The 17033-nt window shown below is 34.7% G+C and overlaps 2 protein-coding genes across 2 annotated transcripts; both read right to left on the bottom strand.

Moving 5' to 3' along the window:
- Window positions 1-2617: 2617 nt before the first annotated feature.
- LOC108326652 (histone deacetylase 5) lies at window positions 2618-8125 on the bottom strand. The gene is made up of 14 exons (XM_017560293.2): window positions 7847-8125; window positions 7561-7762; window positions 7014-7160; window positions 6796-6908; window positions 6321-6532; window positions 6041-6105; window positions 5570-5740; window positions 5307-5390; window positions 4740-4863; window positions 4364-4485; window positions 3514-3707; window positions 3246-3375; window positions 3076-3140; window positions 2618-2992 (listed from the first exon to the last, which is right to left on the bottom strand). Exons 1-14 carry the CDS (start codon window positions 8020-8022, stop codon window positions 2830-2832), a joined length of 1968 nt encoding a protein of 655 aa, XP_017415782.1. The 5' UTR covers window positions 8023-8125; the 3' UTR covers window positions 2618-2829.
- A 3977-nt stretch (window positions 8126-12102) lies between these two features.
- Window positions 12103-15679, bottom strand: LOC108321246 (PLASMODESMATA CALLOSE-BINDING PROTEIN 3). The gene is made up of 4 exons (XM_017552945.2): window positions 15395-15679; window positions 14742-14978; window positions 14594-14627; window positions 12103-12559 (listed from the first exon to the last, which is right to left on the bottom strand). Exons 1-4 carry the CDS (start codon window positions 15444-15446, stop codon window positions 12274-12276), a joined length of 609 nt encoding a protein of 202 aa, XP_017408434.1. The 5' UTR covers window positions 15447-15679; the 3' UTR covers window positions 12103-12273.
- Between the last annotated feature and the right edge of the window lie 1354 nt (window positions 15680-17033).

Below are 17033 nucleotides of genomic sequence, written 5' to 3'. Positions count from 1 at the left end.
TTTGAAAAGAAAAGCCGATACTAGAACATCCCAGGTAAGGTATTTGGTCCATTAATGTGTCGACGAATCCAATACATTACCTGCTTCAGAAAGAAAAGTAACCATGGGCTTTCTTCTCCCAACGGATATCATCTTCCATCTCAACATCATGGGGAAAGCAATAAGATTATATGTATTCCCTATAGGCTTTAATGTAGTGATTGCAGCAAATTTTTCGAGACTCTTCCTCCAAGTCAGGAACATGAGCAAGCAAATGTCTATCCTTTCCATCGAAGGCAGACTGAAAGGAGACACAAATGCAGGAAATCAATGGGAGAATGCACAATAAAGAAAGAGATTCCGGAAGCATAGGAGTTTTTGTCTATAAATATCAATACCACTCTGTGTTCACTCGTTAGAATGGCAAGAGTCATGAAAAGTTAGTGAAGTCATTATAAACGTTGTGGGCAGTCAGAAGGAAAGTCGTTATGGAGTCGAAAGCTAATAGGGACATGTTAATCGAAATCAATAGAAGGTCAAGTTTTATGAAATCAGCGGAAGATAAAAAGGCACAACACATTATATTTTATAAGGATGGTGTAAGTGAAGAAGATAAAAAAAAAGGCCTATAACGAATTAGAACGAATTAGAACTTCAATTGAAGAAAGGATAATTGAAGCAAATTGAAAAAAACAACAAAGCAACAAACACTATGAAGACATAAGCCATATCAATAGCTCAAGTTGTATGGATTCTAAAAACTTTTTAAAGTAGTTGTTAAATCAGTTATGAAAGGATACGAGAGTAACTTGTTCAAATTTCAAATTACAAATCTTGTAAGTGTCTAAGGAAAGGTATAAAATATAAAAGTTAAATACTATTTTCGTTTCTATTTTTATGGACTTTCTTCAACATGAGAGGGATTCATTTTTTCAATGTACAATATAATCGATGTTTTGGTAAATTATCTTTGATTTGGTCTTTTTTTTCATTGCGTCGTTTAAATTGTTAATTGAAAATGATCAATTTATACCGCGTGTCAGTTCGTGGTTTTTAAAATTTTTTAATCTAAAAAAAATTGTTCACATATCAAGTTAATATTGTACCACATGGTCATGTTAGTATTACGTGTTAAGCCAATGTTAATGTTACGTGTTAAGTCCGTATCAGTGTTAGGTGTCAGTGTCGTATGTCACGTGTGAATGTCTTATATTTAATTTAGTTTCAATTTTCGTTAATTTTATTCAATGTTTGTTAATTTTATTTAATTCAATCTCAATTTTGTTTCTCTAAATTGAAACCAAATTTATTTTTTCATCAAAATTTAGTTTTTTATTAAATATTTTTTTCTTATTTTTAAATTAACTCTAACTATATTATTGGAATATAATTATTAGATTTATGTGATTTTTCTATATGTAAAAAATACAATTAGAGTTGAATTAAAAATAATGAATAATTTTTCTTCTAATTTTAAAAATAATAAACAACTTTTCTTCCCATTCTAGAAATAAATTAGAATTTTCCTTCTAATTTAAAAACAATGGAGAATTTTTCTTATAAAGAATTTTTCTTTTAGTTTAAAAAATAATGAAAAAATTTTCTTCTAATTTTAAAAATAATGAGGAATTTTCCTTTTAATTTTATAAATAATGAAGAATTTTCTTTTAATTTTAAAAATATTGAAAAAAAATCATATAATTTAAAAAGTGATAAAGAATTTTCCTTCTAAATTTTAAAATTAAAACTGAATTAAACAAAATTAATAAAAATTAAATTAAGACGAAATTGAATACTAACACCAACACATACGCACTCATACTAATTAACGCATAAAACTAATATTATCATGCGACACAGTCGCATTTACTTGATACGTAGACAACATTTTTTAAATTAAAAAATACTTTAATAAAAGTTAAAAAAATAAAAAACCACAAATTAACATATAACACATTTCATCTTCCACTAATTTAGATGATGTCATAAAAAACAAATTGAACATAATTTACTAAAATAAGGGTTACATTAAACAAAAAATAAATCTAAATCTCACAATAAATAAAATTGACAAAAATAAAGACTAAAAAATATTTAAATCAAATTATAAATAAATTTATTTGGTACTTTACAAGAATGATAAATTGTGTAACAATACATGAAAAACACCTCTAACAAAAAATGACTTATACAAGGTTGATGGTTACAATTTGAATCACTACTATCGTTAGTTAAATTTGAAAGTTCTTTGACATTACTTGGTAAGATATTTTTTCTACACGTTACATTTGTTTGCATTGTTTTTGTTGCTAAAACCCAAAAAGACACATACGGATGTTTGGACAACATCAATTCACAACATAAACAACTTCTACATTAAATTACTCTTATGTGTAAAGGGTTAAAGAACAATACCCTAATTGAAAAAATAGCGCTTTTAGCCCTATCAAGAAAGAATATACATAAAGTTGATTTACTTCGAGAGAAATCGAAAGTACGAACCGTCAGAACTAAATCCTCGAAAAACAGTTGGGTCAGGATCAATATTCAACATTTAAAGAATTTTTTGGCTTTAAACAATGTTAACTTTGAGTTAGATTATTTAGGACCCCAGCTTTTTCCTGGAACACTAGAGTCGTTAGATTTAATCTAGAATATGGTTAGAATAAAAAGCAGTACACAATAACAAATATACATGCAATGCAGACACCAGCATGGTTGCAAATTAAACGGTAGTTGACGAACGAAAATACGATAAAATGCAGAATCTTGAAGCACTGAATGTGAGGGTTGAGTTATCCAATATCTATAAGGGAATACTTTTTCTGTACAAATTTACGCCTAAAGTAATCACAACGATTTAGCAGCACCTTCTATATAAGCAATGGCCTCCGCCTCCGAAAGTTGTTCTCCCTCTACCAACCCTTTAATTAAGGAGTTGGCATACGCTTTATTAGGGGCACGTAATGGTAGCTTCCCAGATTTGAAACGTTCCATATCAAGAAGCGAAGACCTGGATAAAGTATCATAAATGTCAATGCTAATACAACAACTGTTACCCAAATGCACAAATACAAATTATAATTTGTTACTCACGTCATGGTAATCACAGGAATATCTTGCTCCTTTCCTAAGTAGACAACATTACCATACCAAGCACCCTGCCCAACATTAAAAAAAAGGTCATGAGCAGACGCTGGAACTAAACAATAAAATAAATGCATTAATTATTATCAGAAAAATGAGCGGGGATAAGGGATACATACCTTGACAACCTCCAGGGAGTTGAACTCCTTGTCAGAGATAGCATTCAAGGTAGTTATATCAACTAAAGGAGAGCCCGCATCAAGGCTTAAAATGTTCTCCTGAAATAAAATATCATTGAACTGCTCTAGCCTGTAACAAATGTGAACGCGAATCTAAAGTCAAGGCCTCCATTGGATACATAAGAAAGCCCCCAGGAAATGATTCAACAATGTCACCTCTAACAGGAAAGCTTTGAAAGAGACAGATTTGAACTATAGATTTACTTACGAAATTTTGTACAAGCACGTGTAGGTCTTGCCTTCAAACTTTTTTTCAGGATTAAGAAATGCAACGCCTCCCAGTCCCCATGAATGCGATGAATCACGACCAAAGAATATATCACAAGGGAAAGTCTTCCACGTGATCTCCTTTGGCAGAGTTCTGTTCACTGAACCAGAACACTGCTTCACCATACCATCCACCTGAAAATCAGTCCTAAATTCTTCAAAAAGTAATATAACAGACAACAAAAGAAATCAAGCTACAGAATAAAGAAAAAACGGAAGTAAAAAATGAAAATGTTTCAAATTCCTCACAAAATGAATAATCAATACATCTATTGATCAACCTATAGCCAGAAAGCACGACATTTAATATTGTCAGATAAGAGAAGTTCACTCTTTATCGTAAAAATACTATGACCTGCAACAAAGTATAAAATATAATTTTTCAATCAAAGAAAAATTCCACGGCTAATCTACCCTTCCTTTGACAAATGTTTGAGAGCATTATGAAAAAAGTGGCAAAAGCTAATAAAAAAGAATAACTTTTAAATATCATAAATGCTGATGGAAAAATTGAAATGAATAACTTATAAATATGATCATCTGATTCAAAATTGTATTATTGCTTATCAGTTTATATATATATATATATATATATATATATATATATATATATATATATATATATATATATATATATATATATTCATAGCATGCTTGTTTTGGTGTTTGACTGTAGGGATACTTTTTAACTTTCATAAAACATAGGTGGGTGCCTCATAAATTGGGAGTTTTGTAACCGAGTTTCAATCCCTATATAAAGAAAGAGCAATATCACTTGAATGTTGTGTTACCTGTCCACCTTCTAGGTAGCAATTAAATCTTGCTTTCCACATATTTGATCCATACGAGGCATACCATATATAAACATTTGACAATGCAGATCGCCAAGTACTAGAAACATGAATCTCCTCATCTGCAAAAAACGCATAACTTGTCAAGTAATGAATACATGAAGAAAGGTCATGTACCACACCCTTTTGCCAATGAATTGCACCAACTCCAGTGGATCCAAACAAATTTCAGAGGACCAAAATCTAGAAGTCTAATGAAACGCATCAACGGCCAAACTTAAGGAGATAACATTATATTTTGCAAAAAGAAAAATATTAATACTTTAGATATGTTTCTCCAACTATATATAAAAAAAACATCTAGGATCAAGGTTACCAGCATCCACTTTCAGTTTGGAAAGTGGTTTTAAGACATCCTCAATAAGTTCTCCAAGATTTCCTGAACTTGGTGCACCCTTATCATCCTCATCTTCAGAGTCCGAGCTTGAAATCAGAGTATGCTTGCAAAGGGGAAAGAACAGAAAAAATATTTAATGAGTACTTGCCGATAAAAGAATGAAAACAAGATAGATAAACAGAAATGAACACAAGAAAGATGTACAAAATGGAAGATTCGAAAATAAAACCCAACCTTGCTATAATTGTAACTCTGCCCCCATGTTTTCATTTTTATCGGAAACACTGAAAAATTCTTTATTTTGTTTTCTATTTTCAGTGGATTTTTCAGATTTTTTTCTTTCTAAAATGTACCTAAACATATTTTATGAAAACAAAACAAAAGGTGCTCAAAATAAAGGGACCAAACCCATTAGTAGAACATCAAAGTCCCTTTTTCGACCCAAATCATCTGATTATTTTGTGAACCATTGAGAGAAATTAGTTGAGCATTCAGCTCAATTCTCACATGACAACTCCATGAAAACAGTAATGGAAACTACATTACCGGAGAGGGACCTATTTGTGAGACTAACTCTTGTGGTAGTTTAGGTGCAAGTGTAGGCCAAAATGGACTTAACATCTCGCGAACCTGCAAAATATGCATGCCATTTTAGTACTAAATTAAGGAAGTTCATGCATAAATGCCATGTGTATGGTAGAAAAGAAATAGATAACCTTACACCCTCTCTCTGCCCAGGAGAGAGAAAATTAAGTTAATTTTATATCCGTAAGAGGGAAAGGACATACATCAGTATAACAAGTTCTTACCGCTTGAATCACATTCCATGTAGACTCAAATGGATAGTCCTTTGAGGATTCGGCAACAGACTTGCCAGTTAGCAAAACTTCCAAGCAAGCATGCATTGATTTTGCAATGGAATCAAGATAATACCCCCCTTCTAAAATCAGTACAATCCTACCTTTAGCAAAATTCATCAACTGAAATAAAGGAAAACAGTTCTGTTACTGGTATTTGAACTTTTACGTTTTTTTAAAAATTTAAAATTAGTGAGAAGTAAAATATTAAAAACAAAAGGTAGTATAAATAAAAATAGTATGCTGATAATGATGGAAAATAAATTAATCAATACTCATTCTTATAAGCCTACATATTTAATTCAGTTTTGTTAATAGCTAACTTTTCTTCAAATATAGCAGTTTTGATCTATCAAGTAACATACTAGCATTACAATAAACAGTACGAAGGAAGCGATCGCTAAAATTCAATCTTAAAGTAACCTTCTCCAACAGAACAGAATAACCAACTGCTGTGACACGACATCCTCCTAGAGGGTCACCGACAGCTGTGACAAAGAAGTGAATAATTATTACTTGTTACAGTTAAAAATAATAGATTAACATATCAACTGACCCAAATCCACTTCCTTCTTGCAAAACAGGTAAACTAGACTTCAAGTACAAATGCTAGCTAGCAATGCTCCAAAGCCATGGGAAGAACTAGTGATACCCTCTCCTCCCACACAGATAACAGAAAAACCCAAACGTCACAATAACATACCTGCATCAAATCCAGCAGAAACTATAACTATGTCTGGATTAAATTCTTTGGCAACAGGAAGCAAGATGTGGTCCCACACTGCAATGTAATCTGGATCACCACATTTCCCCTGCTCCCAGGGGACATTTATATTATATCCAGCACCTTCTCCTTCTCCCACCTGAGTATAAAACCCGTGGTGCTCAGCAGGATAAAAAGCCCCAAAGTCATGCCTGTATGAATAGAAAAGTTTAGTTGATTGAGGATAAACTATGAAATTGATACAAAGTTCATCTGAAGTCCTTAAAGCAATAGTCCTCGTCAGAGGTCCAAAAACTAGTAAAAGAAGGGTAAATGATCTAGCAGTCAAGCCCATTACATAACCTAACACAACCATGAGCAACAAACTTTTACCTTCCCTGATGTACTAAGAAACAATTACAAGATCAACAACCAGTAAAACTGACCAGAAAATATGTGAAAATAATTAACACACCTGTGAACGGAGAAGAATAAAACTCGAGAGTCATTCCAGAACGTTTTTTGAGTACCATTTCCATGATGGACATCCCAATCAACAATTAAAATTTTCTTCACACCTAAATCAGGCTGTCTCACACAGAAAAATAAAGGTGGCAATAAAGTATAACAGACAACTATAGGCTAGAAATTCTTAGTAAAATTGGAATTGGTAGTAGGTGCAATGTAACTCACTCTTTCGTCTAAGAGATATCTTGCAGCAACTGCCACATTGTTGAAGAGACAAAATCCCATAGCTTCATTATGTTCTGCATGATGACCTGGGGGCCTCACAATGGCAACAGCTGAATCCAATTCCCCACTTGCCACCTTTTCAACAACCTACTTGTCAAAAACATCTTAAATTAAGTTCACAAAGTTATTAGGAATAAGATGTAAAGCTTAAATTAATCAGATTAAGCGTAAGGCCTGCAGGGGGTTAATGTATTGGTCGCAGCACTGCTGTCTCATAAAAAGAGGCATCTTTGCAACTATAACCTATGTCCACCCCGTCACTAGGCAAAAACAGTAATGTTCACCAAAACAAAGAGCGATAATATAGAGACAGCAGTCAAGCTGTAACAGTCTAACTAAAGAAATCTTGGCCAGAGATAAATACAGTCAAGACCAGTCAGTAAATTCCTTGTAGGCTATGCAAACTAAGACGGAACCAGGAAAATCTAACATTTAAAGAAAAACACAAAATCTTTATATACAAAGAAAGAATCGTCGAAAGCATCACCTCTACAGCAGAGCCAGCAGCAAGGAACGCAGCTTCAGATGAACCTTCATTAAAATATACGGAATTCAATTCGGAGGCAAGCTGAGACCTCCGCGATTTGAACCCCTTGGCGCTAATGTTCTTAATCAGATTCACATGATGTCTGGAATGAACTAACCGCACATGTCTGTCTTCAGCTTTCTTGGCCTCTAGAAGCACGCATCTGCAATACGATAAAGAAAATAAGCAAGATTAAAGATAACAGACAAAGATTTAGCGAAACCCTAAAGCAACGTGCATGCGTTACCGTTGAGGAACGCCGGCGGCTTCGAGTCGATTCCAAATTGACCTAATGCGATTAGGATTCTCGACGTGCTTCGGCTCGTTCGGCGAGTAGTGTTTGCACATCCTACTATCGTATAGTAAACCAACACGCTGTTGACCGCTCGCACTGCTTTCTTTACTCTTCTTCTTGCCCTCCATGGCTGCACCCAACTTTTCAGTTTGTGACTCTGCTACTCAACTTCTTGAGTACAACCCGTACTATTTATACTGTCCTAATTCTAAGGTTTTATAGCGCGCTTTCATGTACCATCTTTTCTTTCAGCAAATTTCAAATTATTCTATTATTTTTAAACCTTTTCATTTATTAAGTTAGTAAAAGAAATTAAGAAGCCTATATCTTAAATTTAATGTTCTGACTTCATAAACAAACCATTAGCCGCTTTAACTTGAACTGATGATGTTGTTTGCCCGTTATCTCTTTCCCTCGTTCATATTCCCGGTCAGAAGAATTTGAACAGCCAATCTCCACTTTTTTACACTTTTCTAATTTCCCTTGCGATTTATATATTTTTTTTTAATTCTCAAACGACTTCAACGACCAATCCATGAGACTAGTTTACCACTGTTCTTTTGGATTTATTAATATCGAATAGAAAAATTAATTTTGGATATGTAATCCTGAATGTAATTTTAGATTATATACTGTAAAAAATATATTTTAAGATCTAGAGATGTATTTTAGATTGTGTGATTTGAATATTTATTTCAGATTTTAACAATTATGAAATTCCTAATTTATGTTTAGATTGTTTAATTTAAAAATATTATATATTAACCAATTTGATAGATTATTTATTTGAACTTTTGGACACTCATTGGAGATGCAGGTAAAAATTACAGGGCTGTAAGAAGTAATTGAAAAACAAAACCATCTTACACATTTGGGCTGGGGGCCCATTAATCACAAAACTAGTAAAAATATATGCCAGTTAATCGACTAAAACAAAGTTTTTTATGCATAAAAATTCAATACAAATAGAAAATATTTACATCCTTCGGAGCTCAAGCATTTGAGTTCCTTAGTGTTAAAACAAAATGGATTTTGTTTAACGCTTGTTTGAATGAGTGTAAAAGAGTTTTGTATGATTATTTAGTTACGAATCAACGATTTCTAAAGTAATTATGTTTAAAATGTTTTAAAGGTGAGTTCTTCTCCTGCATCTCACCAACTTCACCCTGCATTTCTCAATTCTTTTTTAATTCTAATTGTACCCCTGTTAGTGGGAATATTTTGATTTTGTAAAAAGCTGACCCACCCACTACAAAGAGAAACCTTCCTCTGTCGCATCTCAACTTTGAAACCTTACACCCCTTCTAGACTCTTTTGCGCTCCTTCCTTTGTTGGGACATTGACAAGTATATCAAATCGTTTCAAGTAATAAAATCGGTAAGATCGGATATCGTTTCCCAAAAGACTCATGTCACCAAACAATCGTATACTTTCCAACTAACTTAGACTAAAGAATGCTTCATAATTTGGGTTTTAGTGCAATTAAAGTAAACATGAAACATAAATGATAAAAGTGATCTTAGATACTCAAACACTTGGAAATGGAAAGATTAGAAATGATATGGAATGGTATTGTTGGGGGTATGATTTCACCTACTTCACTCTTATGTATAGAAAATCACTTCATCTTCATTAATATGCCAATGTCAATCTACTAAATTACTCAAACCCAATCCCTTGGTAGAGAGAGCCTAGACTTCCTTATTAGGCTTCAATCCCTTGGAAGACCTAACAATTATTTCCGCATTAAGAATTGAGATCTAAGACAACCAAAGGTCCTAGTTCTATCCCTATATATTATTTCCTTTAGGTGTTTAATCCAGGTCCAGATTTACTCAACATTTCCCAATATCAAGCAAACCCTAAAATCATGTCACGGGTAGCAACTTCACAACAAGCATTAAGAAAAAGAATTAAACACTAATAATCAATGAAAGAGGCATATATTCATTCAAAACACAGTAGTTTACATAAGAGTTCAGTAGCTACATCAATCCCCAACAACAATAAAACTAGCCCTCCATGAATGGAAAGCTCAAGCTTACAACAATTGTGGAAATGGAAGAAGGAAGAAGACCCAAGGGTGAAGAAGGACTGTTCCCACAGCTCCTAGCTCGCCTCCAAGAGCTCCAAATAAGAGAAATCGTGTTTGGGCAGCAAAAGATCTAGATCCCCTTGCGTTTCAGCCCTAAATAGACCAAATTTGCCACATCAGCGTCGCCACCACTCAGCTGCACCCCAGCGGTAGCATTCTAGAGATCTGGCGCTCAGCTGCACGCCAGTTGCACCCTAGCGGCAGCATTCCAGAGAGCTAGCGCTCAGCTGCACCCCAGCTGCACCTCAGCTTCAGCATTTATCTGTGCTCTCAAAACTTCCTCTTTTACCTCCATTCTTGCTTATATGGTTCTTCAATTTGGCATACAAGCTTGGATGTAAATGACCAAAACATACTAAACAATGGGGATTAGTGATGAAATTGAATCATTAAAGTTTAAGATGCAACCACTTAAGAAACTAATAGAAAACTAGGATTTACAAGGCAAAATGCTAAAAAAGAGTTAATATTTTCTCTCAATTCGACACTGAAATCATGGTAAAATATGTCATTATCACCCTTGCTCCCCTCCTGCCTTCTCAACTTTGAAATCCTATCAACATATACTCCTCAAATATCACTCTCAGTTTAGAGAGGCTTAGATAAAGTTTATTATGAATGCAAATCCAAATTCTATAAGTAAAAGATTTCCCCACCACAACCATTCATTCTATCACAATAACACTAGCAGCAAGGGACAACAAAAAGGAGAACTATGCACAGAACATCAAGATTTAGTACAAAATGGGGAGATTGAATAATCTCTGCAGAGAACATCCATTAATCATAAAGCATCTCAAATACATAGGGAGGTTAAAAAAACTATGGACAGTAAATGAAAACGAGCACCCATAAACCAGTTCAAAGTGTAAAAATACAGTGAACCGCAGTTCGAAGTGCGCCACCATTGAACCACACTTCGAAGTGTGGTTAAGGTTTTTAAAATGCACAATGAAACCGCAAAATTGAAGTGCGCCACCAATGAACCACAGTTCGAAGTGCGGTTATGGTGTTTAAATATTAAACCAACCTCTTCAAGAGCTTTCTGTGACCACCTTCTTCGAGCTTTTTGTGACCACCTTCTTCTCGTCCAATATCCACAGCACCACCAACACGCAACACAACCACTACACTTTATAACCTTTCAACTCTCAACCCAGGAAAAAATCAAACACTGAAAATGCTAGTCTCATGCAAGTGAAAAAACTGCAAGAGATAAATAAGGTGCATGCATACTAGGGTTTATACAATCAGGACAGAAGTTGATGATTAAGAGGATGATTGGCAATTAGAACATCATTAAGTCATTTTTAATTATTTTTTGACTTTAATAAATGAAAAGCAGATATGTAAATTTGGAGGTGCGTGGTGAAATAGGTAAAATATAATTATTTAAATAAAATATGAAAGTTAAAATAATGAATAAAAGAAGTAAAAATAACATAATTAGTGTATTAATATTGAATATTAAATATATTACATTGTGAATGTGTTAATGACAGAAAATTCAGTGAGCAATATGGATGGTGCCCTGACTAGGGAAGATTGGGCAAAGTGATTAAAAATTGAATGAAGAAAAAGAAAGGTAGAAGTGAATTTAGCAACCCATGTGCCCATAAACAGACATGTGGGGAATACAAGAAAAACAATCAGAACGCACAACACAACAACCATCAAAAACACACCCTTGCACAAAATGGACAAATAAATAATACATTGGGAAGACAAACACCATATTATTTAAGCAATCAAGTGAATCAGGTAACAGCCCATACGTTGTGTTTTAAAAATAACACCAATTCAAAAATGGTTTTCCATGTGATAGATTTTTCATGCTCAATACTACCCTAATGCTGCCATATGTTGTCGTGCTTTCTCTTTCAGCAGTATACAGCTCAACATTTCAATTACAAGGACCACACTGTTTGACTACAACAAGACCATAGTCAATCAAAAACTAAGTTTGAAATTGAAATGGACAGAGCATGCTTTGTTTGGTTAATTGACATGGCTTATATATCATTCCACTTCTTTGAAAAACCAGAAAACCCCTTTCACAGATTACGTTGTGTACTTTTTGGTACAGAGTAGGAGGAGGCTAAGAAAGAAAAAGTAGAGGTGAAGTGTTGCCAAATTCAATAATTAATAAATCAAAAAGCCAATAGCTAGTGGAAGGTGGAGAAAGATATTTCAAGAGCCCAAAATGCAACGTCCCCAAGTTCAACACCTAGAAAAATAACATTCACAATAATACAGTGACATTGAGCATTTTGCTCATACATTCTCAGCCCCAGCAGAAGATCATGAAGGAAGAGAAGAGAGAGATGAAGAAGAAGCTAGAGTGCACTAGTCTAAGGCCACCGTGACTCTCATCATTCATGCCGGATCCTGAAGGTCCCATGCCACTGCCAATGCCTCCTAATACTCCGGGTGTTGTGCTGTATGGAGTAGTACCAGTGGTGGTTCCAGTGCCGGTGCCGGTACCGGTACCGGTTGATGGGGTTCCAGTGGTGGGAGTGGTGCCCATGGTTGGTGTAGTTGTGACAGGAGTTGTACCAGTGCCTGCAGCACTGATAAGACAAACAAAGGAATCAATGCTCACCCCACATGCTGTGTCTCAAAACAACAGAAACAAAAAAACACAATAGTAAGATCTAGGACCATTACATATTCATGATCTTGGTTAATCTTGTCTATACATGATAAGTAATCAAGTTTTACAATTTATAAGGGTTAATAAAACTAAACGAAATCATACACATACACATACAAATAGGTAACAGAACATGTATCCCAGCAACCAATTAGTTTGCACTCCAAATCTAGACACTCAAAATCATACCCTTTCTTCACCTCAATAAACCGGTTTTTTTATGGCCATTAAATTCTCCTTTCATGCTCATTCTCAATTCCCAACTACTTTCTTTAAGTTGATAATGACTCCGGCATGAACGATAATGGTTTTTTAATGTTAACATTCAAGAATAAAATCTTCCGTGAGATTTGCTTCTTAAAACAATCGTCCTTTTTTCCCCTTCAGTTGACAGACAATAATGGAAGTACCAAGACTGTTATCCAAATTGACTGTGGTATAAAATTGTCAGTGGTATTGTTTAGAGCAATAAAAAAGCTCGCTTTTCACAAATTTCCAGGTTAAAAAAGAAACAGACGAGGGTTAAACTATCGAAAGCGATGGGTGGGAAGAACGGTCATACACAGAAAACAAACATGTCGACTTTTCTAAAAGTTTGATGGCCCAGATCTCGAAACGATGTTGTCCATGTGGCGTTTGTTTCACCGTCATCATTCATCATCAAAAATTCAAACTTGATCATGAAATATGGAAACAAAAACACTCTCACTCTGCTCAGTGCTCACTGTTAACCACCCGAACACTGTCTTCCACTAACTTTTTACTATACACATAAACAAGGGCATTTCTGTCTCCTTGCTTCTTTTATTTCCAAAGTGCTAAAGCGAAAAAGCTAAGGATAAGATCGTCCAATTGGGACAAACTTGTCATTTCATAATCATAATGTCCAAGATTTTTTATTTCAAAAAGATTTAAACTTTACTGGAGCATCGGATCCCAATTATTGAAGCATCTTTCATTTAACTTCAAAAGTTAAATGTCACGCTTCAACGGCTATAATAATCGACAAATGGGTAATGAGATGAAGACCAGATTATCAAATTACGATAATGTCAAAACCAAATGAATAAAAAGCAGTTCGTCCACGTTGGATAGAACTACATGTCAAAGCGACATTAATAGAACGGAGAAATTAAAACAAACGTTCAATTAGGAATATATAATCAGAATTGAAGATTATAAACCCTATTCTGCTTGTACCCAATAATTTATTTCCTTAGTTCCCATCTTTTTTTTTGCCTTCAACTACACTCCTTAGTTTTCATTTTTAACAAAAAAATATACTCCAAAAAGTAGGGTTTGCTTGAATAAAATCTGAGTAATGTTTCTTTTATTTATGTTTTTTTTCTATCTACTTTCACATTTTCTTTTATCTTGATTAAAAGACAATATTTGAATTTCAACTTTTCTCCTCTTTTTTACGATAAAAAAGTGAGCACGGGTGTGTAGTACTTTTACTTTAGTATAAAAAAACAGTAAAAAAACATTCAAAGCGAATATGAAATTCCTTCCTTCAACATAAATCTGATCTTAATTTAAGAATAAATGTCACTTTATTTTAAAAATTCATCCTAATTGGTGTCTTTGAAACGGTATTTAGGACCGAAATATCCTCATCAATCTCTCATCCCATGGCAAGAGTGCATTGTGTGAAACCTTAAAAAAACACTAGTACACTACCACGCAGCGAATATGCCTATTGCAACCCAAATGACTCTTTTATAGATAAAATACCATACTAATCTAAGCAAGTGCGCTAACCCTTTTATTATGATAAACAAAAAGTGAAAGTTCAATATCAAACGTTAACACCGTCATCCTTCAAAATCAGACAACCACGTTAAAACATAAAGCAGAAAAGGTAAAAAAAAAAAAAGCGTATTAAATCAAAGGAACAACAAATAGGGAGCTTGAGAATGAAGAAGAACATAATAGTGGAAGAAATACATACCTGACACTTGAAGGGTAGGCACAACCGCCAGTGCCTGTTCACCAAGAAGGAGAAAAGGAGAAACAGGTAAAAGGGTCAGCTACTGTGGTTTCTTTTGAAAGGAAAATATACTAAGAAAAGAAAAAGAAAATAGAGATTGAGGATTTACTGGGGTCAGTAGCAGTAACAGTGGCTGTTCCTGCAAACTCACAGGACCCTTGAGCCTGACCCTTCTTTTGGAAGTAGCTATTCACGGCGTAGTTGCAGTGCGCCCTTACAGTGTTGGGCTGGAAGCAAGGCCCGTTTTGATGGAGAGGGTTACAGTCAGCACCAGCTCCACAAGCATAGTCCAATGTTTTCTGCAGGATCGCGTCGCCTCCATCCTTACAAACGCACCAAGTTGCACCTGTAACAGTTTGAACACATCAGTGAGCATAGACAACGAGTGTGAAAGAAGAAGAAAAGGTTTAGATTTAGGAGAGAAAATGTTTTTATGCTTGGTGATGAGTGTCTGGAGGAATAAAAGTATAAATGACAGGAGTCATTTTGGAGTGTCAAAACAAAAAATCTACGCTAGCAAAGTAAGATTTTAGTAGATCAAAAGTGTTAAGAAATGTGGAAATGGAACACTCTTGCATGACTGAGCAAGTCCCTAGCTAGGATAAAGTTTGGTCTTTGAAGATTTTTGTGAGAAAATAGAAAGGAGAGACATAGATCCAGTGGTTAAAATACGGAAAGGGTGTTTAAACTGGAAAAAAAAGTGAAACTTTGAAGCTTGAGGTTGAGAAGGAAGAGAGGAAGAAAAAGGAGTGTGAAGCATACTTGAAGTGCCAGTGAAAGCCAAAAGAAGCAGTGTAAGAGCTAGAGCAGCCATGTTAGGGGACGATGAGGTAGAGCAATGGTGTGGTGAGAAGGGGATTATACGTAGTAGAGCAGAGAGAGAGGAAGGAGAATGGTGGGTGCGTGACAGAGTGTGTGAGATGAGATGAGAATATGAGGACAAAATATAACACAGGGGAAGAGAGGAGATGGTAAAGTTGTGTAATGTGTAAACGGTGGGATAATGGTTGGCCTCTTTTCGTGTCGGCTTGTGAATGCTTTTTGTACTTTTGCAATTTCAGTCTCACTACTACTACTACTACTTAATGTAGTTAAAAATAATGTAAATAATAGTTGTGTTTCTAATCACGCTCCTCTTTTCTTTACCCTATATCAAGGGAGGGAAATAGTTTCATAGGGACTCGTAAAAGCCTAACAGGGGTGAGTGAGTGAGGAGGCCTAAGCAGTCACTGAAGAAGGCACCTATGGGAGTGTGTCACTGTTTATCTTCTGCCATTAATTTTCGTCATTTATATCCTACAATGGCATCCAATGAGCAGGAACGAGGTGAAATAAAGTTTTCCTTTTTACATTTTCTTTACTTCCTGGTCTTTTGCCAAGGTCCAGCTAAAGTAGAATAACCGGGAAGAATTAAACAGTAGTGGTCAAAATTGATGAAAAGTTTGAAGCAATTTGACAAAAAGTAATGAAATTTTTAAAGAATAAATTTGCACTGCAGAACTTTTTTCAGTTCAGCCTCACAATATAAATATTTCAACTATGGAAATAAAAGATTTTTTTTGTTGCACGTCTAGTGCTAACGGTTCTTTGGGCTAGGCTAGAATTGTAAAACATCACATGGTAATGTTCGATGCACCATGGTCCCATGTAATTCAATGTTATTTCGCTAGTTGTACTTGAGGGTTGCCAGAAGTAATGACAGGAGTCTGGTCTCCGAACTATCCCTTGCTTCTCCTCTTTATTGAATATCTAAGCTGCACCAACGGTCCAAGAATTTTCTTCCTTTCAAAATAAAGAGACAACCAATAAAATAAATAGTGTGTGAGAAAAAGTAGTTACGCAGCACAGATGTCGTTTGCGAACGTGATTAGTGATTAAACGAGAAATGAAATATTTGCTAACTTTTTTCGCTAGCGTCCAATGCTATGTAGAGAAAGTCTCAGGTCTCGAGGAAGTGTAGCATGGCTCACTGAGCCATCATCCAATGGATAAGACCACGACCCGAACTAGGGTATGGGCCGGGACCAAGTCGATCGACACATGGGTTAGGTTTAGTGGAAGAGCAAAGAGGTCTACGACTCACAACAAGGTACAGAATTAAATTAACTTTGAACACCAAAACGCTGTGAAACTAGCTTTGAATGACCCCAAAAAGCTATTAATCCAATTCCTACATGGCACTTCTTTTAACCAATTTATATATTTCTTTTTTGCTAGGATTGCTTTTTAAATTAGCAGCGTTCGCTATATGAAATATGATCCCTTCCCTGGAGTATATTGTTATTGATACACACTATTTTAAGATATTTCAAAAATTTAAAGGTTTTGACTAGAGAGTCTTGCTAAAAAGTAGTTCTTGAATGCATTGAAGATGATAAAAACTACAAAAAATAACAACCTA

This window comes from Vigna angularis, chromosome 1, assembly GCF_016808095.1.
Source record: "Vigna angularis cultivar LongXiaoDou No.4 chromosome 1, ASM1680809v1, whole genome shotgun sequence".
In the NCBI taxonomy this organism is placed as follows: Eukaryota; Viridiplantae; Streptophyta; class Magnoliopsida; order Fabales; family Fabaceae; genus Vigna; species Vigna angularis.
Note: the sequence above shows the minus strand (reverse complement) of the source record. Positions and strands in the feature narration are given on the sequence as shown.